The sequence below is a fragment of the Camarhynchus parvulus genome, chromosome 1A (genome assembly GCF_901933205.1).
Source record: "Camarhynchus parvulus chromosome 1A, STF_HiC, whole genome shotgun sequence".
Taxonomy (NCBI): Eukaryota; Metazoa; Chordata; class Aves; order Passeriformes; family Thraupidae; genus Camarhynchus; species Camarhynchus parvulus.
In genome coordinates, this window is record NC_044586.1 from 58,426,062 (window position 1) to 58,450,691 (window position 24,630).

A 24,630-nucleotide genomic window follows, 5' to 3' on the forward strand; every position below is an offset into this window, starting at 1 on the left:
TTACACTGAAATGTCAGATGTCAAATGTCAGACTTCATTTGACTGGAAAACAGCTACCAGTAAATAGAAACTGTAGAGCCCTCCTGTAAAAACACAAAGCATGATAGTCTATTTTACAGAATACATGTAATTTTAATTATCAATCTGCATTAGTAAATGATTTATTACAGGTTAGTCTCATTTGTGGTTATATTTTCTTTATCAAAGCTTTGTTCCTTTTCAACAACAGATACCGCAGCAGTTATGAGAGCTGCTTAATCATGAGGGGAGTGATTTTGGGGAATAATTTTTGTCTGCAGTATTTGCTGGGAATGCATGAACTTAATCAGTTTGTTTCTGTTACTCCCTATAACTGGCTGGGCTGTGAGACAGTTTAGATAACAGAAATTCTGTGTAGTAATCGGGGTTTGTGACATTGTTTGAAATGGTGCACCATTAAAACAGAACTAGATACCAAAAACCCCAAAGCAGAACTTGCCTTCCTATTAACACCCAAATATTGTATGAACCACTTACACCAGAGACTGTGGCTGATGTAGATTTGGCTTGCCTGTACTAGACATGCAAATGATGTTTGGCTGTTGTCTCTGGGGAGTTCTGTCCCAGTTAGAAGCCTGTGTACTGCTTAAAAACTGTGCAGCAACAAAAAGTTATAGTTTGTGCTGAGCTTTTGATCTTAGCAAGGAAACAAGTTTGTTCCTGTGAGGAGCAATTTAACTGAAAGGGTTAACAAGATGTGTTGATATTTGATCTGTGCATCTGATAAAGTGGTTTTTCTTCAGAGTTATGTAGCAGGTTTGCTTGAGGATTCCTGTAAAATTAACTGCAGACTTTTCATCTTGCTTTGATGTATTCTAGGCATAGCCTTGCACTGGGGAGGAAAAGTGTATTTGTGGTATAAAGTAATATCCTTTTAAGTTTGCTTTCAGGCTTTCCAGAATAATTATACGTTTTGTCACTTCTGTAGCATTTGCAATGGATTATCATACAAAAAGAAGCTATGCAAAAGGGTTTAAAATTTCCATAAATCTACAAAGTTATTTTAGTTTCTAGAAAGAAAACCAGTTCGACTGAAACTTTATTATTTTCAAGAAAGAACTTTGGTTGTTTAGTTTATAAGTGGCAGTAGAAAAAAAGGACTATAAAAGTTCTTTGAAATTTTAGGTTTTCATATAAGGAACAAATACTTTTTTTCCCCTGACCATTCTGCTAATGTGAAAAATCAATAGTCTTTTTCAAAGTAATTAAGTGAAATTTATTGGTAGACCTTAATAGATAGCTGTAACTCTTCCTTTTTACTGATGACCTTGGTTTTACATAATCGTTTAGATTTTTAAATTTGTGCTTTCTTAGGCTGTGTTTTCTCTTGTTTTAGCTAGCTATGGTGTTTCCATAGAGCTGGAAAAAGTCAAGCATCAAAAATAGATAAATTTCCATGCTCAAGAGGCCTGCCATGTTGCTTCTGACATAATGAAACAGAAGGTAGTGTAGGTCCTGAAACCTGTAGACTGTAATGTGGATCAAAACCTTCATGCTCTCCAGTTTTGGACATTACAAACATTACTTTGGGGGGGGATACTGGAACCCAGAGGTGAACACCAGCATGGGAAGGTGCAGTGGAACTAGCTGCTGGTTCTGCTGGTTGCTGCAGATGCTTTGGATAGTGATGAAAGGGAGGATTTTCAGGGATTCAGGTAGCTGAGTAACTAAGCTGTTCTAAAGCCTGCTTCTTACCTTGCCTTTAGTACTGTTGTAGCTCCTGCTGCTGGAATAAAAGTGTGCCTATTGATATTGCAAGTGTGATCCATATTTAGATATGGTCTCGATTATTTCTGTTGTTTTCTTAATTTCCCTCTGTGAGCCTGTGCACACGTGCACACACTTTATTTTGTAGTATGACAAAACAACACCTTTGTCTCCTTTTTTTTCCCTCAATGTAAGTTACTGAAGTACAAAGAGAAAAAGAAAGATGAAAGATTTCCTCCATTTCCAAGTTATAGCTGTAAGGACATAGAACCTTATGGTGCAGCATTGTTGGTCCTTGACCCATGTAATAGAAAGGGGCTTCTGAACTGTCCCATAGGCCATCTTCTTATGCATTATCAGCACTTCAAATATGATTGCAGAATTTCTCGTCTTTTTTTGAAGTGGTGTAAGCTGTAGAGATTTTTAATCCAGTAAATGACTTTGCTTGTCAAAGCAAAGGTTCATAGGACTACTTTTTTGGTACAAACTGAAATGTGTGTTATCACTAACAGCTTTCTCCCTGCTCTCCCTTAGGAGACTCGTAGTGTCTATCAATTTCATTATGTTAACTGGCCTGACCACGATGTCCCTTCGTCGTTTGATTCTATTCTGGACATGATCAGCTTGATGAGAGAATACCAGGAACATGAAGATGTTCCTATTTGCATACACTGCAGGTATCAAATGGATTTATCTTTTCATTTTAAGCATTTTCATTTTTTGAAATCTAGACTTTTATTATGGGATGCACTAGTTTTGGTTTTGAGTCAGAATTGAGTTATTTATTTTAGTTGAAAAATTCTCATGACAAAATTTAATTCAAAATCATACAGGCTCCATTTTCTTAAAACTGATGCCACAGTGAAATTTTTCTTTTACTTCAGTTTAAGACAGAATATCAATCAGAAAAGAATGAGCCTTTAAAAGGGGACCTGTTTTGAGGTTTTTAAGACATAAATCCTCATGAGGACAAAACAGACTTGGAAGATCATTGCAAATCAGCTTGAGACTAAAGGCTCCATTCTCAGTAAGAGAGACTACATAGCACCACTAAGAACTCTGTCTGTGTTCTAATATGACAAAAGGGATCTTTATGAGCAGGTTGTAGTTTCCAGTTGGGAAATCTTTGCTTCTAAACAACAGTTTCATCCTTGACCTGAAATTTGGCTACCAGAACTGTTAAAACTGAATTTCTATGAAAATATTTTGTTGCATTGACACTTTCTGACAGTTTATCTGAAAATCTTGCCTATTGTTTTTAATGCTTCCTAAAGCAACAAAAGTTCATGTGTTATGTCAGGAAAAATTGAATTCAGATTTTTAAGCCAGGACATGTTAAATTGATGGGAGTTATTAAGTCTTTGGAGCTTAGCTATTCTTTTCAAGGGCTGCATTATTTTTTCGAGTTGTCACTCTTAAGTGAGGTCTAAAAACATAAACTGACTTAGCACTGAAATCTATTCACTTTGTCCTGTTCTTTTTGAATGTCAATATAATTCTGAATGTTGATTCTTTACAGCAGTGTAATTATAATGTAATAAATATGCACGAATTATAACTCTGCATGTGTAAAACAGAGGAATTCCTACAATTAAGAAAAATAAATAAGATGGTTTGCTGTCATTCTTAAACTTTCAGATTTATGTTTTTAGCTAAAAAGGAAAAAATATGGATGTGGTACTAAATCAGAATAATGTGGCAAGTCTTTCAGTGTCTTTCGTTTTGCCGTTTTACATCATTTATCATTAAACTTGGAGAAGACCACACCTGATGAAGCAGTAGTAGCTGGGAACAGTGTGACAAAAGGAAGAGGCAATAAAATTGTCAACGCTGAATCATCTTTCATGAATGCAGTTCCAAATGGCAATGCAAACTTGCATTAAAAAATTCAATGCTGCATTTTGCGCTGTTCATTTTATTTTTAAGACACTGTAGTGTCAGGCAGAGTGATATTAAAATGAAAGTTGAGGGATTTGGATAATTTTTTTAATGTGGAGTTTTGAAATATAAGGCTTATAGTGGTTTTTTTATCAAATTTAAATAATATCTAACACCTCTCTGTTTATGTTATAGTGCAGGGTGTGGAAGAACAGGAGCCATCTGTGCCATAGATTATACATGGAATTTGCTTAAAGCTGGGGTAAGGAATCCTAAAAGAAGTTTTATGACATTCTGTAATTTCCTGACAGGGATTGATTGAGCATCCAAGTGTTCAAAAATAGTGAAATGTTTAGGACATTCTGAACTCTTGACAGGTTGGATGTTTAGTTTCATTGCACTCGTGCTTTAGTATGAACTTACTTTCCTTTGGCAGCAAGTTTTTATCTAAATAGGTTACTATAAAACTGTAATTAAAAAAATTTTCAATATAAATTGACTTTTGAATTCAACTTTCTCAGTCTCTCTGATTTATCATGCAGCTCAAATATAAAGGGATAACTTCATTCTGGGATTTTTAGATTATGAAGCATTGTTAACATTGCAGTGCCATATTCATGGCATTGGATATTTAATTTCAAAATGCTTGAGATGTTCTCATCTGGTCTAAATCCAAGGTAAATTTGGAGTTGCTTTGATAAAAAAATTCAGTAGGTGCAGTGTGGAGAGAGCAGATTAACTTTACCTATAAAAGTTACACTTTTTATTATGTTTAACAGCTTTTCTATTGTTGCTGTGACAGTTATGTCATTGTAAATTACTTGCTTCTGTATTTCAGAAAATACCTGAAGAATTCAATGTATTTAATTTAATACAGGAAATGAGGACACAGAGGCATTCTGCAGTGCAAACAAAGGTATAGTTTGTTTTAAAATGAATGTGATAATATATCACTATTCTTTGAGAAGATCTTGTGCATTAATTTTTACCTGGTACCTTACAGGAGCAATATGAACTTGTCCATCGAGCCATAGCACAACTGTTTGAAAAGCAACTGCAAAAATATGAAAGTTGTGCAGACTGGAAGATTGCAGATGGAGTGGTAGGTGTCTTTCCCATATGTAGCTGTTAGCTTCTGATGAAAATGCTCCTGTGAAGTTGTTTTTAGTCTTCAATGGTGTGATCTTATTAAGTTCTCATGTTTTTTAAAGTACTGCTTGCATTAAAATAGGTTAGGGGAGAGAAATATAAGTTTGAAATGCTTTTGTCAGGGAGCTTCATGCTCTACCCTTTTAACAAAGGAGAAGGAAGTGGAAAAAATATTCTTCACTGGTATTTACAGTATTTGAGGATTTTTCTGTCTTTCTATCCCCCCCTTTAAATTTCATATCCCCTATAGGTTTATTCTCTTTTTTTTTATGTTTAGATATGTTTTCTTGGCTGTTGCTGGGCACTGTGTGAAAAATGGCTTTTTGGATTAATGTATTCTTTCTCTGCCACAGTCCAGAACTCCATACCACCCTTTGTCCCTGGATTGTATTTTGTTTATTCAGTGATTTTTCTGTCCCTAATTGGTGTAGATTCCATAGCTCTCTAGAGGGAGTATGAGCGGTATCTCCAGGACTCTGAAATATCTGGACGCAATTTTAAAAGTGCTTTTATTAATAAGCATCCCATTTATTTTAGGGATTTAGCTGTCCTATATTTGCTTGCTAGGAAGTCTAGAATGTTTTCAATTCTTGGATTAAATGCATCCACCCTTCTGCTAACTCCTGAGAATTTGTATCAGTTCATGCGGTACTTATGAGGTCTTTAGTCATGACAAGGAGCCTGTTGACTAAATGCAGTATGGATAGGGCTGGCTGCTTTTATTTGTTACAGGTTTGATTAAGCTGATGTGTGATTTTTTTTTTTCCCTGAGAAATGAGCATGGCAGAATTTGGAATATGCAGATTGATTAGCTTCGTACAGAAGGAATTTCTAAGTACTTGAGTTTTGATTGTAAAATAATAGGTAGATCAGCCTACTGTATATTCTGGTTATTTGACTTAAATCTGACCTGTGGCTGTGCTCTTATACAGGATGAAAAAAATGGCTCTTATTTACTTATTCCTATTACTATGTATACTAAATGACTTACATATTCCAGAAGATGAGTAAAGCTATGGCAAAATATGGTGGTACTATGTAACAAATGCAAGTGCTGTCTTTAGCACAGCTTGAGAGATTTGCTGACTAATAAAACAAGAGCTAATAGAAAATGGATAGGTAATGTATATGGGGGTGAGAAAGGGGCAAATCCCAGCTCTGAAAAGGCAGTGATGGAGTGTGAGTTTTGAGTTTTACTTGGATATGATGTCAGTTTATGATCAACAAGTTGTAAAGGAAATTGAATTTTAGCAATTACTTGGAAACTGGTAAGAGCAGAGAATGTAATGTCCTTGTGTGGGTACTTGCAGTTTGACTACTGACTTCATGTCAAGTCTGCTTATCTCAAAAATATGTTACAAAATTTGAACAATAAACAACTGGACAAGGATCAAAGGTGTTGGAAGGCTCAATCTAAAGAACAGCCAGACTGAGATGGAGAAAAAAATGGCTGAGGTTAAATACAACAGAGGCTAAGTAACAACAGAAAGCTGTTTACTCTTAACTTTTTCTAAGGGATACCAGTGAGACCTGAGAGACTTAATAAAAAAGTGACATTTGTATAAAAAATGCAACATGAAACTGCAGAGCTCCTTGCAGCTGAAAGCCTGTATCTTTGGGGTGAATATCTCAGCATCTTGGAATCTTCTTCCATGAGTTTCACTGACCTCTGACCTATGAAATTCCAGAGTTGCAATCTGGTGGAAAACATTCTAGGGAAGGATCCCAGTATGCCTGCTCTGATCTTATTCTTCCCTGAAAGTTCCCTTTTGGTCACTGGTGGGAGCAGGGCCAAGTAAATCTTTGTTTGATTAGGCATAGCCTTTTTTATGTTGGGAAATTATGCTTCTTCCTACTTTTACTTGAATAATTCTGCAGAAAGCTTGAGGAGAAGAAAGTAAGTCTCATAGGTGAAGAATTTCTGTATCTAAGAGTTTGATACTTAAATTTGCTACTGTCCATTTCTTACAAAATTTGCTTTCAAGGAATTAACTGGTATAGGCTTAGCTTCTCTTCAGGATTTGTAAGGGAAACTTCACATATCCAGTTAAATATTTTCTTGTAGTTTTAACCTGATTCTCAAAACTTTGAAGCTCACTTGAGACATCACTTTGATATTCTGACAAAGCTCCTTTTTTTCCTTCAGGAATGTAGCATCTGTTGTATATAATGTCTGATTTTCCCCAGAAATTTTCTATTTTGCTTTCTTAAAAAAAAAAAACCAAACCCAAACAAGCATTCTGGGATGTATCCTGGTTAAAAGACTAATTTGGAGGCAGGAAGTTTTCAAGTAACTTTATTAAATACAATGTAGTATTCTAAGGCTTCTTCATGTATGTTACTCTGCCTGCAGATGCTACAGCAACTATGAAATCTTCAATATGTGAGCAGTTTTAGTTATGTCCAATGACAACAATTCCAAATAAATTCATGTGCCTAATTTGGCTATAATACTGTTAGTTAAGTAGGAGATGCTACTGGGCTGAAGAGGAAATGTCATTTATTCTATTTTGATAATACTGTGAAGAGCTGGAGTGCTCCGTAGGGTCGATTTCATGGTTTTGTTTTTCTCTTGCTATTCTCATTTCAAGCAGTGTTGAAATGGGTTGAGTTCCAGAGCTCTGTGTTGCTGGCTCTTGCCAGCAACATCCCAGTAAAATCCCAGTAAAAGGTTAATCTGATTGGCACTGAGGGGCAGCATTCATGGGGAAGTAGCTCAGACACAATCCCAAACGTGTGCTCCTGGGAACTTGCCAGCCTTGCCCTGCTGGAAACAATACTGTAAAAAGTCAGCAGCAAGGCATGCAGGGTTTGAGCAGACACTTAGGATAGGATTAGAATTTCCATTAGAATTTGATAGATCCCAAACCATGTAAAAAATACATTATATGCTTTAATGTAGGAAATGTATACCATGTAGTTATACCTATTGTGAATGTGTAGAACTGCAAATGTTTAACATAACACTAAGTATTTAAATGAAATGAAATGAAGAAAGCTCTGCTCAGATACCAGTAATTTCAACAGTACCCACAGCAGCCAAATTTCGGGGTGAAGAATTGCTACTCAGGAGCCATTTTTTCTGTGATAAGAAAAGAATTCAGATGCTAAATTTGATAATCAGAACTATTCTCTTCCCCTACTTAGTAGTACTTTCAAGTCACCAAACAATTAAATTGGAACAGAGTCTTGGACTGAAGCCCTTCCCACTGAAATTCTTGATCATATTGTCATGTATTTCAAGGCAATAGCTGTGTTTCTCACCATCATTGGCTTTGTTAGTACTGCTGTGAAAATATTACACTTGGTGTTGTGTTTGGAAGCCTTGAAATATACATGAAATCATTAGTCTTGGTCATCTGATAAGGTATCAGTCAGATTTGTATCAGTAAAATATTTTATGAGTTACTTGAGAAAGTTCTTCATGAGCTGAAGTGAACTGGAGCTGTGAATTGTAGCTGTCTTGTAAAGTCTGAATCATATGGAATTTCATCAAGTTGGATGTTCTGTTTGGAAGGCAGAAAAGGAAAATTGGTTAAAAGACAACCAACCAAGCTCACTCTCAATTCAGAAATGTTTCTTGTTGAATTTTTTCTCTTGACAGTACCAAGCATGTTAGGGTACTGCAAGTCCTTCCTTTGCCCGTATCCATGAGTAGAAGCTTGTGTTAATAAACACTTTCTCCAAAATCTGGCAGTTGTGGTACTCTCAGTGTCTCTTGCATTTTGTGCTGTAAAAGCAACAGAGTTCTGTTGCTGTGGTTGACTGCACTTGTAGAAGTCACGGAGGAATTAGATGCTCTAAGAAGAATGTTGTTATTTGAAACATTAATGGTTTAGAAACTGTAAGTGAAAAGACTGTGCTGTTCATATTCTCTTTGCTGTTTGGCAGCTTGGAAGGATATTTTTTGTCATTGCAGCCTTCTAAAAAATAATGTATTTCTTCAGAGACATTGATCTCGTTGCCTCTGTTGGAATGTTTTATTTAATCTGAGTCACTTGAGCGTATCATTTCAATCTGAAGTTTTTCTCTTTTTATCTACTGATGCTCAGTGATTCCCATGCTGCTTTCTGAAAAGGGCAAAAGGAATGCCTCAATTCCTTTTAAGGGAAAACATGAGATTACTTCTGGAGGAGTCTTTGCAGTAAATTTGCCAGTATTTTATTAGTACAGAAAGCTTCTGAATGACATTAAATATTTCCACAGTGAGTTTCCAAAAGAAAATGATACATTGCAGTTCCTGGGAGAAAGTCTTAGATTGAGATTTCACACACACTGCCTACAACTCTAAACCTATGTTCCTCTATTTGCTTGAAGTTAGTGACAGCAGTTTGGTGACTGAGCCAGTGGTGGAAGGAGGTGGGAGAAAGACCCCCCCTTGGGAGGTGATAGCACAGTTTGGGTTACCTTAGCCAGTGAGAATTCCTTGTTTCTCTCCATTACTATAGGAACACAAGTTGCTCTGCATTTTAATAAACTAGGGGCAATCTACACAAAATACTTGAGTTTATGGCCTTGTCATTTGTTAATGTAGCCTTTTGTAGGTAGGTATGCACTCATCTGTATATCTGCAATTTCACAGAATACCTAGAAATTCCTAATTATGAGCAGTTCCACTTGATCTCAGTAGCTGCTCCCTCAGTGGAGCAACTCCAAGGGAACTCTTGAACTGTTGAGCATTTGATGCATATAGACACAAGGTCAGGGAAAGATCATTTTCTTTGCCCATGTTGCAGTGAGAAGACAGTGCAGTGAGACAGTAGGGTAGCTGTCTTCTGTGAGAAAGCAGGGTGCTACACTGAACACTTAGTGAACTGCACATTTGTTAATCCATTTTTAAAACATGATTCTGTGTGATAACCCTTGTGAGCTACGTTTGTTATCCTGGTTTATCTAAGCTGATGCTTTTTAAAATTGTGCTCTGCCTGGGAATGCAACATCTGTCTAGAGAAGCAAGGGAGTGTTGACTGATGTTGATAAGCTGTGCTTAGAAGGGCTGTGGAAGGCTTTTTCTTAATACCACCATCTGCTCCTCTCAACAGATGCAGTCATCCCAGTGACATACCCTATATTCACTTTCAGAGCTGAGCTTCCTCCTTTCTGCTCCGTGCTAGTTTTTCTGCATGCTTGCCTATTTGCTTAGTTTGATGTATATGACAGGGAAACCTGTGAGTTGGTGACACTCAAAGGTGAGAAATACTCAAAATACTGGTTATTCCCTCTTCTTGTAACGCAGAAGTGAGAACAAGTGACAGGAAATGACTTTGAGAAAAGTAAACAAAGCCTTCACAGAAACATCAATCCATTGAGCTAATTAAGGAAAGTAGCAAAGTACCTGTCTTGGTTTGGAAAGACAGGAGTCTGCTAAGGAAGGCAGGAGCCTCCCCTGAAATGGAAATGTAAACTCTCCCTATCCCTCTGAATTGCTATAATTTTAAATTAAGGGGCTCCCAGGCAAAGATATGGGAGCAGGAGATAACATTTCTTTAATAGGGAAGAAATAAAAAGAATAAAATAAACAACGCAGTCCACTAGAACAACACTGACAGAGTCAGAACCCAACCTGACACCCTGTCGGTCAGGGTGTTGGTGGCAGTCCGATTGAAAATGTGGCTGCAGTCCTCTGAAGTATCAGGTGTGGTTCTGTTGGAGCAAGGAAGATCTGTAGAGAAGGATGTATCCTTTCTTCTGGAGATCTAGTGGATGAAGAGGCAGCTGCTGTTCCTCTGGGGAATCCCGTGGAGAAAAGCCATGCTGGAGTTTCAGAATCTCAGAGTATATGGGGTAGCAGTGCTTGGCTCCTCCCTCTGGGCAGAGCATCTCACAGTGGGATGTTATAGTTCTTATCAGTCATGAACTGATATTCAATAGTCTGTTATCAGCAGAGGTCCAAGGAAGGTGTGAATGTGGTCACTCAAAGAGAGAAATAAGGCAAACTGCTCACTTGACAAGGTAATCAGCCATACAGATGGTAATGGAAAACATCTTGCATGCAATCTTCAACAGTACCTTTTTTTTTTGGTGACAGTAATTCTTGTAATCATTTTTGCTCCACATTCAATATAACTAAAACAGTGAATGCATCTGGAGTTTAACCTGATGCACAAGTGAAACTTTTGACAACTCTCTGTCTGAAGCCTTCCCTGTGTACAAAATTGGGGTAACCACTGGCTTTTCTGGTATTAAGTTTAAAAGTACCATTTTGTGTGTGCAGATTTTCTTGTTAGGTTTTGTTTGTTTGGGAGTTTAAATGTTTCTTTGTCAATGAATTGTTTTTGTAAACTCTGTGGTTGTGCATGTGCCTTGGACATTTGAGTTTATATACATTTTTTTAAGGCTTATACATATGTTTTGCTACCGGTAACAAAAATGGCAGCGCTCTTTCAGCTACCTCTGTCTGTCTCAACTAGAAACAGCTTGTTACTGTATATGTGGAGTTTTAAAAAGGTTTGACATATGTTCGCTTCTCTAATAAGCTTTTTCTTCTGCCTGTGAGAAAAGCATATCTCAGGAAACATTCTGTTCACAAACACTTCACTTTACAAACATAGAAGGACAGGGATGCAGCTGCTGGTTTGTTTTCTAGACAAGTTAGTCTAGAGCCAACAGGCACACCCTTTCCCTTGCCAATACCCTTTAGAAAAATGACTGCATAAATAAGAAATGCGTTCCTGAAAACTTCTGTGCTAGTGGAACTGAACTGGGAGACTTTTCTGCTCTGCTGTAGGATGGAGAGGCTGGTGGTGAGGGGGAGGAACTCGTGTGGGGTCTCTCTAGTATATCTTTCTGCCTTGTGAAACTGGGATGGGCTGCAGCACTGAAGCAAGGCCAGCAGCCCACTCTGTTCTCAGGCTGCAGTTGTTTAGGATGCATTCATTTCTAGCTTTGCTTGTTAGTACTTCTGAGTAAGGGGAGCCTTTTTAGTACAATACCAGTGCACTCAGTGCTATCCATAGTAACAAATACGTAAGGGAGAGATTCAGAGTTTGCATTGCACAACTGGGGGAAGTGGGGAGGAACATGACACAGCCATTGAGCAGGAAACAGAGTTTCTTGTTGAATACTGGGAGCCTCAGCATCTTTGGCACCAAGCTTCAGCATGGTCCTCTGCCTGAATGAGGCAATAAAATTAATGTCCATATTTGTTAAAGGCAAAATGATCTATATGGTCACTCATTACTTGATGTCAAAAAGTAAGAAATTGCTTTTTTACATTTTTGAGAGAAGCTGGTAGAGGGGTTGGTTGTTCATGCCCCATGGTAATGTTTCCAGTGCTGAGGACCCCAAATCTGGATGCAAACCATTGTAGACATACTAATTAAAAAACCCCAAACAACTCACGTTCATATTTTCCCCCTGTCATTAGCTGCATCCAAAGCAGCGTGGGCAGCAGGTGAAGGGAGGTGGCTCTGCCCCTCTGGGGAGGTGATTCTGCCCCTCTGCTCCATGCCTGAGACCCCACCTTGGGTTCTGCATCCAGCACAGGAAGGACCTGTTGGAGTGAGTCCAGAGAAGGGACACAAAGATGAGCAGAGGAATGAACAGAAGACAGATTAAGAGAGTTGTGGTTGCTCAGCCTGGAGAAAAGGAGGCTCCCAGGAGATCTCATTGTGGCCTCCAGTACTTCCAGGGGGCTCATAAGAGAGATGGGGACAGGGTTTTTAGCAGGGCCTGTTGCAGTAGGACAAAGCATCATGGTTTTAAATTCAGACAGTACATTCAGACTAGATGGAAAGAAGAAATGTTTTGTGATGAGGGTGATGAAACACTGGAACAGGTTGCCCAGAGGGGATGTAGATTCCCCCTCCTGGCATTCCTGCCAACAGCCAAGGCCAGCTTGGACAGGGCTCTGAGTAACTTGATCTTTTTAAAGATGTCCCTGATCATTGCAGGAAGGTATGGATTAAATGGCCTTTGAAGGTCCCTTCCTACAGAAACTGTTCTTTGATTGTATGAAACCAAACAACCTTGATTGACTGAAGTGGGAGCTTCAGTGGTGTTCATTTAAATGTGAGTGGCTTTTATCTGCTAATTGAATCTTTCTTCAAAAAACCGCTGATGGTTACAGCTAGTGGTCAGCAGGACAATGAACTCCCTGTGCAATTTCTCTGAAAGGGCTAGCACCATCCATTCATTAAGGAACAATAGGGTGTTTCTGCTGGAGTACTTGTGCAATATTATATTTGACAGCAACTTAATGGGGGCATTTAGGGAAAAACAGTAAGAAAGATCAAAATAGTTAATTATTTTCTTCACAGGTAAAGCTCCACTTAGTACACCGAGGAATAGAATTTGATAACAGACTTTTCACAGTAGCCAGCAGCAGTATGGTAACTTTTAAGACAAGTAACAGAAGTTAAAAACATATTACTAATTAATCTGAATTTACGTAAAGTTAGTTAACTGTTGAGACAACTTGTAGTTTATCTTCCAAAGCAAAAAATGCTCACTGAATTCAAATGCAACTATCACATCTGAAGCAGAAATTTAACAGGGAATTCGCTTTTGTTCTGTAAGACTGAAGGAGGTCAGTCCCTATCACCAGTCTCAGCAGGTAGGCTGGCAGATAGCAGACCCTATTGCCTGAATGTGGTATTGGGCTTTGAAATGTATTACACCCATTTGGGATATTTGTTGTTCTTTTTAAAGATTGCTTTTTAAAAGGGAACTTCGGCAAGAACAGCCTTTTGGTAAAATGAGCATTAAAGTTAAGATAACACTAACAACCTCTCCTTGTTTTTGTTGGGTCTTTGGCTGTGGCACATGTTTGGAAATAGAATGTCAGCTTTAGACTGTTGCATGTTTTGTTTTGATTCTTAATCACATATGGTTTTTTCCTTATTTTTGCCTAGGGGCTGGGTTGTAGTTAAATAGTGTTCATAGCCACTCTTGGGGTGCTGTGTTTTAGATCTGTGGTGAAAACAGTGCTGATTGTTTGCAGCTGATGCTGCAGCTCTTGCTGAACAGTGTGTGCACAGTCAGGAACTGGCAAAGGCCCACCTGTGGAAGGTTATGAGTGATTGCTTTTGCACTGCTTGTTTGATTTCTTTTTATCTTCTCCCACTTCTCCTTTGCCTGCTAAACAATTTTGTCTTGACCCACGAGTTTTCCTGCTGTTCCTCTTTCCTCTCCAGAGGTGGAGTGGAGCAATGAGAGTGAGAGTGGCTCTTGTGGGGTTTAGCTCCCTGCCAGGGTTAACACACAACAGTATTTTACATGTATATACATGTAAATCTAAATACATGCATATATAAAAAATATTTTATATTTATGGTCCTAAATGGAAATTAAAATCTTCATTCTTTGCTGAGTAAATTAAACTTTCTTGTACACAAATGGGAGGTTATTTGGAAGTGTTTTAGATCAATGCATTAGGAGACAAATGGGTAAGATCTTTCTCATTTTCTTACAACACTGTAGATTATTCTTATCTTCATTGGAGTGATTGTACAAGTGAAAATAATTAGACTGACTGGAAAATAAATGCTTTATTATCCAAATATTAATTTAATTATTCAAGGTGAATAACTGGGAGAGTGTATGAGAGCTTGCTCATTACTAAAGAAAAAGCAGCTTTTGAGTATTTTCTCTAGTGGATTGTTCAATGACAAGCAGACCAAAATCTTCAGTCAGAAAAATTTGAAGTTGGATACACAAGGTGAAAAGTAATTTTGTACATTTAGAAGAGAGTTTTCTAGGTGATCTCTGTATGACAGCCAAAAATAGGTTGTATTGTTATATATTACTGCCAAGTGTCATCACAGATCTTTGGACCTCACAGTTCAAATATTCTATGTATCAGCTTTACAGCCAGTGAGTAAAAATACCCTTTTTTCTTTCAATCAGGATGAAAATAATACAGAAAATGCTGTCAGTTCTTCAGATGCTGAGAAACAGGATTCTCCTCCACCAAAGCCTCCACGGACCCGCAGGTACTTAACTGTGATCCTCTACTGTTTTAGGCTGAAAGATGAATAAAAAGTAGAATAAAGCTACTGATAGCATAAAAACTTAAGATGAATATGTTGTGTTTATAAATAGAAATATATATAATGCAAATAGAAGTAGTATCATTGACTCTAAATATAAGCTATAATATTTTTGTGAAGTCTGTGTTTACATATACCAACCTTGCAATGATTATCTGTGAATAGATGTTTACTAGTCAGATATGTTTGATCTACTTGTGTTTTAATTCTGCTAGGTGACAGTAGTAAAACAAACTCCAAATAGCCTCAAATAATGACTGAATGCTTCTTTTTGGACATAAAACCATAATGACACATACCCATTTATCCTAGAAAAATCTCAGACAAATACTGCTTTTGACTAGAGTATGACAACCAAATGCTGTTATTATTGAGAAGAATTGGTCTCACCAATCCTTTCATTCAGCAGAGGAGAATCTTCTCTAGCTCTTCAAATGCCTAGGCATAGCTTTACAGAAGCCAAAAGTAAATCTGAACCAACAGATTCATCACCCTAAAACAGCTGCCCAACCCAAGTGTTAAGACAGCTAAAGAAGCAGTTCTCCTGAATGAGGTGTCCAAGTCCCCCAGCTGGTTTGTGCAGAGCTTAGAGTGGCCTTTGGCAGGTGATCTGTCCTGTGGTTAAACAGACATAAGGTGAGCTCTTGGGTTTCCTAAAGTTGTTGAATGACATAAGAAACCACCAGCCAGGTGATATTCTTGGATACCATTTAGGCAGAAGTAAAGTATAATTCCTTTAAAATAAAGAAAGAGTAGGTTAGGGCTTTTTACAAACAAATTACATGGTGTGCTATGTAGGCAATATATTTTTTACCTTATTTGGATTGATGGTAATGTGATTGTATTCAATTATGTAGATTAAGATGATGACAGAGGAGTCAGTTAACCTGTGTTCATGATGAGTTCCAAGCTCTTGAAACTTCATCACTGAGCTTAGAAATATGATTTCTGTCCAATAGATGATTTCCTTACTAGTGTTCCTTGAAACAATCTTAGGTATACCTTAGTTTTTATCATTTAATATTAACATATGTATAATTCATGTAATTGATGTTTAAGCACACATCTGTCTTATCTGCACTGCACTGTTCTTTACTTGCTGCATTAATTTAAAATCTTTTAATCTCTCCTTAAAGCCTGGGGGTTTTTTTCGGCCTGTTTCCATAGAATCATACTTTCCCATCTGCCAGCAGTGGCAGGCAGATTGATTTCCTAGAGGTGAATAAACGGAAGCTTTTAGCAAAGCTGTTGTCTTTCTAAAATTGAGATTATTTTTGAAAAACAAGTAATTAAACTCCTCCTGGAAGATGCTTCTGAGGAAAGACTTTATTTGCTATTAGTCACATCAAAATACCCACTAATGAGCATGTTTTATTCTTGATGTGGGGGGTAATTTTACAAATCTACAGCCTGATTCAGTCAGGACATAGAGCCAGGTTTTGTGTATTGTGGATGTTTTGGCTTAGATTAACATCCTTTTCCTGGGGAGGATGGGAGAGCAGAGTCAGTGAAACATTTTAATTTAATCCCCATATGCACAGGGCAACATTTTTAGGTTGCCAGCCAAATGTGTACTTGAGTTTTACATGCACTGTCTCTGAAGAAGTTACAAGTGAATTGCTAAAGCTACTATTTTTGGAAAGAAAGAAGGCTTTTACATTCTTTATAACCTATGCTGTAAATGGCTTTATAATGTATATTTAGTAAACTAAGATGCATTTTTTTAGAGGCAAGGTTTAACATTTGCTTTTTCTAAAGCAAGAAGGGCTATAGGGACTGATAGTGCAGAGTACTTTGGGCGAACTTGGTTTCAGGTGAACTTGCCTGAGGTGATCCTGAGTGAGCAGGAAAAAAAATTGGTTTTTTTTCTAGGCCTCAGGATGCTTGTTTTCCATATTGTTACTGGACTAAGCCATGTTTGCTTAGACAGTAAAGTCTGTGATACCTGTTTGTTGTTTTCTGACAGCCCCAAGTCTGCTGGGTGAGATGGTGGCATCTCCTCTGCAGCCCTTTCCACTGGATAACCACGCAGGTCATGGCAGAGTTTTTCTGTGAAGGTGTCTTTCTCACTCTCTCTTGCTCTGTTTGTAATATTCTAGTGAAAACATCTCAGGATCTTCTTTAGACTTTAGGATCTCTTCTTCTGAAAGTGCAGTTAGTATCACGTAGCTCTTGTCTGTGCTAAGGATGAGATGTCACTAAAGACATTACCCTGAGTGGTGGGAAGCTTACTCAGAGAGGTGTAATTAATCCTTTCAGTACTTGCTTTAGCCTGGGCATGTATTGGGGAAGAAGTGATACTTTCTAGGCTGCTTTTATGTCTTCTTGGAAGTTAGAAGTGTCTTTAGGATATTGTAATTATATTGGTATTAAATTGGTATTTTACTTACTTAGGTCACCATGAAGCATCTAGCTGTACTTGTTTTGCAGAGGTTTGGAATTGTATTGCCTTTCAAGCTTTTATCACCTTGTAATGCTTTAGTGTAATTAAGCTTGCTGTATGTTATGTGAGTGTTGTCATTTAGCTTAATGTCTCTCTCTGTTTGATGTCAACATAAAAAATATTCTAATATTACTCCTTGATTATTGCAGAGGTAAACAAGAGCAACTCATTACTGCATACACCAGCACCTTATCCTAGAAATTGCTTGGCTTGGCAGTTGATGATCACTTCTTGTGGAAGTCACCTCTCTTTAGAGGACTTGGGGGGATGGAAAGTCTTTGTTAGATACGTTTTAATTGTTTTCAGGTTAAGGTAGGAAGAGGGCATAAGTAAGGTTTAACTTTGTTGTATAAGAGATTGCAAAAAACTTAAGTTTTAAGTTTACAGTTTAGGACTGTACTTGATTTTAGGTGACTGATGTATCAGAATTCAGAGGGAGCACCTTAATATCTTTAAGTAGTAGTCCATGAAATATTTGTATGCTTAGTAGTTGAATCTAAAGTATTGGGGAAAAGAGGTGGTTTATTTTAGCCAGGCTTGGTTACAAAAAGTTCTTTATTTTCAAGTTCAAATGTAGTTTGAAATCAAAGCATAGTCTTAGACATAAACTCATAAAAAGCAAAGATGATTTAACAACTTTTTTGTATGCAGTGTAATGAAGAGCTATGTGCTGCTGTCTGAAGTTGGAAGGGTAAAATACTGTAGCATTTTAACTTCTCATCAGGTTCTGTTCAGACTTCAGTCTAATCATAGTAAATACATTTCCAGGGTTATGTGTTACTCTGTTTCATTTCAAGCCCTGCAAACCATCTTTGTTTGCTACAAAGCTAAAACTCATTGAAGGGTGTTCCTTCTTAGTTAACTGTCTCTAACTTGTATGCCACAATTAAAAAAGTAAAAAGCCTCAGTAAGTAAATTTTAAGAGATAAATTCACCAGCTGGTTATTTTTATTAATTCATTGTACTTTAGTATAAATTATTTGTAGTACTTTTGCAACAGCTTTACTCACTGGACTGTTGCTTTTCGTTCATGTGGATGGCAGTGATTTAATGCTAAAGTAGAATAATGTGGTTGTCTAGCTTCAGCCTGCTTATGTTGAGTTGAATTTTCCTATTTTAATTATGAGGGAGGATGTAGAGCTTGGTATCTATTTTTGGTTGTTCATATCAGCTGCATTCCATGACCTTGGCATCACTCTCTTTTATTTGAAACACCCTACAGTATGTTGCATAGAATAACCGTGGATTACTTAAGGCTTTTTTTCTTTTGAACACTGGCCAAGTTTCATTTAAATCTAAACCCATTGTATGCAGTTTCAGTAATGTAGCTCTTTTCCATTAGGAGTAGAATGGATTATATTCTAAAACATTCTAAAAATTTATAATGTATTGCAGAGAAAGCAATAAATGGCTTGTTTTTCAAGTATACATTTTTGCTTGAAAGCTGTGAGAAGGCTTTTTTTTTTGGACAAGTTACAGTACTTTTGACAAGTTTTGTGTAATTGTTACTATGAGAAATAATTGTAAAAAGGTGTTCTTGCCTAGTTCATGGTTTACCTGACACCTGAGAAGCCAATGGCATTGGGGCACTGCATCAGCTGTGTGGGAATAGAAGTGTATGAAAAAGCTGCCTCAATCACGCAGGGAAATTCCATTTCCAGCTGTAAATGATGCAGTGCCTAGGTAGTGGCATTCCAAGATTATCAGGAGCAGTTGGATCTGAAGAGGCACTTGAAGGCTGAGTCATGACAAAGCTTTCAATTTTTTTATCACACTGTGAGGTTTTGCAACCCTATGTGTTTATTTAAAGGTATTATACAGGGAAGCTTACTTCTCTTTCTTGAATGGCCTGGCTTTCTTTGGTTCACTGATTCTTTTCTGTCTCAGTATCCCCTTTCATGAGCTTTCTGTGAGTTTCCTGGTATTTTAAATCAATCTGGTCTTACTGTCTCCTGTTGTTTTCAACAGTATTAGTAGCTCATTTTCAGATAATTTTCCGCCTCTGGGGGCAGAAATGTCTGTGGAGCAGAGCTGTTGAAGGACATGCCCAAAGACAGCATTATGCAGCAGCCCAAAATGCCCAAGATTCACAAGACTTTTAGAAAAAACTAGTGCCAAACAGAGATCTTCTGAATGTGTTCATATCCTAATATTTCTGCTGTGTGAAAATGAACAGAAACATTATTTGCAATGCAGAACATGTGAAATAGTATTAAAAATGTCAGTAAAATGGAAAAATGTTGCCTATTGGGATTTATTTCCTAATTTAAAGAGAAAAAATACATTAGAGTGCTATTTGGACATCTCAGTTGCTGAGGACAGATATCCTTCAATATTAATAAGGCAAAGAATGATTTTGACAAATAATTTCTCATTTCTTCATTGTAAGCCCTCATCTAAGAATGAAGAAGTGACATTTAACTTCAGGTGTAATGGAGAACATTGTAGTAGCTCTGTTGAGATGTGTAGGAGGAAGTTGTTTAATCAACTTTTGGGCTGCTGATTTGTGCAGCATTTCCTTTATCATCAGTTCTATGGATACATCTAAGGGAACTGTTTGAATACATGTGAGGCTCTGTTTACCAGTGGATCAAAGGGTAGAGTGATTTTATTGACCAGTCACTGGTGAAGAACCTCATGAATTTTGACTGGTATTGTGGACCTATATCCTTGTTATATCTAGTTGAATGCTAATTTGCTCCTTTAGCTAATTGTAATGCATAATGTTAGGTCTGTGCCAGATAAGGAATTAGTTTTGCTGATTGCAGATAACTCTGGGTCAGGAAAATCAGGTCAATAAGGAAAAACCATGATTTTCAGTAGGAGGATTTAGTGGAGATTACTGATGAGCACCACTGCTGGTAAAAGGGGGCATGTAAATATTTGTGCAGTGCACTCACTGTCTCCCTTCCCACGTTCCCTTCCCCATCTGGAACAGAGGAGAGAAATCCAAGAGGAGGGAATTTTCTTGTCCTTAGTGTGTATTAAATTGGAGCAAGATTAGCATCCCCTCGTTTCCTGTCTTATCTTTACTAATTCAGGCATACAACTTATTCTCAAGTTTATTCATTTTTCAACAACTGGAGGCAAGAGTTCCCAAGTTACTTCAGTTAAATTGCTTTGATATGCTTTGTATTTCTTCTGTTTTAATGTAAAGAAAAACAGCAATATTCAAGTGCAGGGAGGAGAGGAAGAGAAAGAGTTGGGCCTCACATTCTTTGTGACAGGAGTGAGGCAGAGAATGGAAGAGATCACCCAGGACTGCAAGGGGACCTGGGGTTTTCCAGATACAAAGATACAGGAACTTGTAGAGGATCATTTGGAAGCTGGGAAGCTTGCAGTACTTCAGAGGGTTAGGATTTTCACAAACTGAGAATCCAAATAGTTCTCTTTAGTATGGAATCTCTTGTATAAAGATTTTAGTTCTGTAACCCATTCTGCTATAGCTTGGTGCTAGTAAAGTCACAAGGATGAAACACATGCTGTAGCCTGTCCCAAGTCAGGTATGGTTTGAGTTCTCTACAAGACTCAGTTATGAAACAGTCTTTGGGCTTTTTTTGGTTTGGGTTTTTTTCCTATATATCATCATAGTCTCAAGAATTTGCACTTGCTGGGTCCTTCTTAGGCATGGTTTGGAAGCAGGGGAGCCAAAGTAGTACTTTGATTTTGCTTATTATGTGACATGCAGACAAATAATGAGAGCCTGTCCTTTCTCTTGTAGACAGAGTTCTTGTGCAGTCTTGTCCTTCTTATGCTGGAGAGTCTCATGAGAGCAGAGTAGGGGCAGAGCAGAATTCCCTCCTTCCATGTGCTGGCCATGCTGCTTTGGATGCAGCCGAGAACATGTTTAGTTTTTGGACTGTGGGTTGGTTTCTGCACACTGCTGGGTCACGTCCAGCCCCTCCTCCACCAGCCCCCCAAGTCCTTCTCCACAGGGCTGCTCCCAGCTTGGAAGGATGCTGGGAATTGCCCCAACCCAGGTGCAGCACCTTGCACTTGGCTTTGCTGAACCTGATGATGTTCTCATGGGCCCACCTCTTGAGCTTGTCCAGGTTATCCTGGATGTTAAAAGAAATGGAAATGATAAAAATGCCTTGATCAGTTATGCTAAATGTTTGTAGTCAACAACTCTGCATCTAATCTGACCGTATGCTTGAGGAACTTCTCCTTCTAAGTAGCTTGAGATGAACTGCAGTTATAAGTGCTGTGGTTTCACTAATATGCACTGTAATTTGCATCATAAATTCTACTGGAATTATTTTTTATGTTGTATATACCTCATGTCGACTAAATTTGGTTTGCAACTAAGCTGAGACTATCAAATACACAAACATAAAAATAAAATCCTCTTGAGCATGTACAGAAAAATAGAATTGAAGGAAGATATTCAATGTTAAATGGGCTGTAAGGATTTTTTTTTAAAGAAATCTTTCTTGGCTTTACTGAAATTTGAAATTTCTATATGTCAAGTTTCTCAGAGCCACTTAAGGAAAAAAGTAGTGAAATGCTGCCACAAGAGGGCCTGTCTTGCAATGTCTTTGCAGAATGCTTCTAGGAAAGGATGTGAGCAATCTTTGAACTATTAGTGAGGATTAGTTGTGGCCTGAATGAATGTCCTTGTGAAAGATATTTTGAGGATGTTGACTTAATTCCTGCCTACCCCACCAGTCATATTCTATAACCGTTTTCTGTGTGCAATAGAAGCTCTGTGTGGAGTTTGATATTGGTGTTACAGCATTAAATACTGTAGTGGGAGATGGATGGATAGCTAAAATCTTGTCAAAATCCAGAAAATTTAGACAATTGTGTCTTGGTTGTTTTGCAGTTGCCTTGTAGAAGGAGATGCTAAAGAAGAAATCTTGCAGCCTCCGGAGCCTCAGCCAGTACCACCAATCCTAACACCATCTCCCCCATCAGCTTATCCCACAGTCACTACGGTGTGGCAGGACAATGACAGATACCATCCAAAGCCAGTTTTGCACATGGTTTCATCAGAGCATTCAACAGACCTCAATGAGAATTACAATAAGTCCACAGAACATTCAGGGAAGAACGAAGCCAGCGAACACACAGAGAAGAGGCTGGAGCGCAACTTAAGTTTTGAGATCAAGAAGGTCCCTCTGCAGGAGGGACCACGAAGCTTTGATGGCAACTCCCTGTTGAACAGGGGACATGCAATTAAAATTAAGCCTGTGTCATCCTGTGTAATTGATAAGAGCTTTAAGCCACAGGAACAGATTTCAGGGGATTCATTTGTAGATGCTTCTCAAAACTCATGTATGGAGTACAGCGTGCCGCAGTCTAACACAGCCTTAATACCTTCCCCAGAAGGTCTGCAGAGTCAGCAGGTGTCTGATGCCCCTCCCCGACCAGACCGTCTGCCTCTGACAGAAAAGGGACACGCCACGTGGGCACTGCAGGGGCCTGAAAATGCACTGCGAACCTCCGTGTCTGAAGAGTTGTCTTCAGATACTTTGTGTCACAGTGTTCAAACTCTCTCTCTAGTATCAAACAGCCCAGTTGATCATCCTTGCAGTGATCCTGTTGATCATACTCCTCTTTGTGTTCGAGCACCCCTCTGTTTCACTAACCCTCTCCATGCAGATGATTCTGACACGGATGAGCTGGACTTCGACAGAGCCACGAGCAAAAGCGCATCCAACGTGTCAACCGCAAGTGCCACGGTCTCTGCTGCCACTAACACTGAAAACATTTCTGCCAGAAAAGTATTGCCAATGTCTATTGCTAGGCAAGACTTAACAGCTGTAACATGTTCTGAAGATGGCAAAGGTAGGTTTCACTGAGGTTCAGAAGTGCTGCTCTGGTATCTAGCTGCATCTGTAGAGCTGGACAACATAAATTTCTTTGCAATGCAATTTTCTAAATGTAAATTTAATCAGTGCAGTATGGCAGCTTCAGAGAGGGCACAGCTCTTTTCCTGACAGCTTTCAGTTTGCATGTGAGCTATTTTTGGTATAAAGTACTACAGACCACGATTAGCTGCTTCAAAAGCTGTACTGTGAGCTTTATTGTGAGCATTTGTTTAATGCTTTATTTATAATGCATTCCTGTAGGTTTGTATGTAATTGTAGGTTTCTGTGTTGTTATTTGGTGCATATTTTTTCTCTATGCCCAGTTTCATGGAAGTGTCTGTAATAATTGGGGGTTGACTAGTCAAAGCATTTTCAACAGGCTTGTGCAAATACATAACAGTTTCATGCTTATTGGTTGATGTGCTGTTCCTAAAAATCTAGATGTAACCTCATTCACTGCATTGGTCTTTGAAGTTGCTCATGATTTGCCTCCTGCATTTTATAGTGTTGTAAATATTTAGCTGTGCTTTCCTCTTTTTCTGTACATGGCTGGGGGTGACAAGCTAATACAGCTGTTCATCTAAAAATCCAAGTTATGCTCTATTAGCACTTGGAAAATTATTTAGTGGCTTTTTACCTTTTACTACTTTTTTTGAGTTTGTTTGGTTTCTTTTTTTGCAAAAGTTTGCAAGTTAGAACATAATTTATTGAAGGCAGAAGGGTCCCAAAACATGCAGGTGCAGATTTCAGTCAGGCTGGCACACTTAGTGCAGATGGAGGACAGAGCAGGGAAGAAGAGATTAGGCCTTGGCAGCTGCTTGTGCAAAGCCCAACAAAACATGAAGTAAAGCTGTGGAGGTGAAGGAAGAGCATGAACCTCTGGATCCAGCTCAGACTGCTGTGCTTGGAGCTGCTGAGAATGACGGCCTCACCTCAGGAGTCTGTGCAGACTTCATGATTTTCTGGAGTGAGATGGGGCTCAGTGTGTGATGCAAGATGCAGAACTAGCTGATTGAAAGTATTGGCTTTGTGAACTGAATGTTCACCAAAAGTCATATATCCAGAAATGAACTGTTTTGCAGCCTTAAAAACAATCTGTTTCTGTAGATCTTGATATAGATCTGTAGATACTGTGATCTGTACCTATAGATCTATAGATTTTGGTTTAGATTGTGTAAACATAGGATAATACTTGCACATACCTGTATATTTTTAACACTGTGACTTAAAAGATGCTCTGCAAAGCCGACAAAGTCCTTTTGTTTTTTATTTCAACTTTGCAAGAAGTCCTCCTTGGATTTGTTTCATAGATTTGCAGGCTATTGTATTTTTCAATTTAGCCAGAATATTTTTCTTCTTTCCCAGAGCAATCATTGTTTGTCACTGTTTGGAAATTATAATTTCTCTGTGCATCTCATTATGTAGATGCTGTAAGAACATGCAAATAAAATAAGTGATATGTCATAAATATGATAAAGAATTGGAGAAATGTCACTCTAGAATTTGTTTCATGTAACTGTGTATCAGAAACATCTTGAAATAACAGTACAGCCCTTGTGCTGCTGGTATGTTGATGATTTCACAGGAATTGATTAAAATTCTAGCATTAATT

At 38.1% G+C, this 24,630-nt stretch overlaps 1 protein-coding gene across 2 annotated transcripts in view; it reads left to right on the top strand.

Annotated features, from left to right (window-relative positions):
* Positions 1-24,630, top strand: part of PTPN12 (protein tyrosine phosphatase non-receptor type 12) — a 70,854-nt gene that overhangs the window by 39,898 nt on the left and 6,326 nt on the right. For both annotated transcript variants that reach the window (XM_030959336.1, XM_030959335.1), the window contains exons 8-13: positions 2,281-2,423; positions 3,820-3,886; positions 4,463-4,540; positions 4,628-4,726; positions 14,620-14,705; positions 22,031-22,995. In XM_030959336.1, the coding sequence (XP_030815196.1) occupies positions 2,281-2,423; positions 3,820-3,886; positions 4,463-4,540; positions 4,628-4,726; positions 14,620-14,705; positions 22,031-22,995 (1,438 nt within the window). The remainder of the gene's footprint in view (positions 1-2,280; positions 2,424-3,819; positions 3,887-4,462; positions 4,541-4,627; positions 4,727-14,619; positions 14,706-22,030; positions 22,996-24,630) is intronic.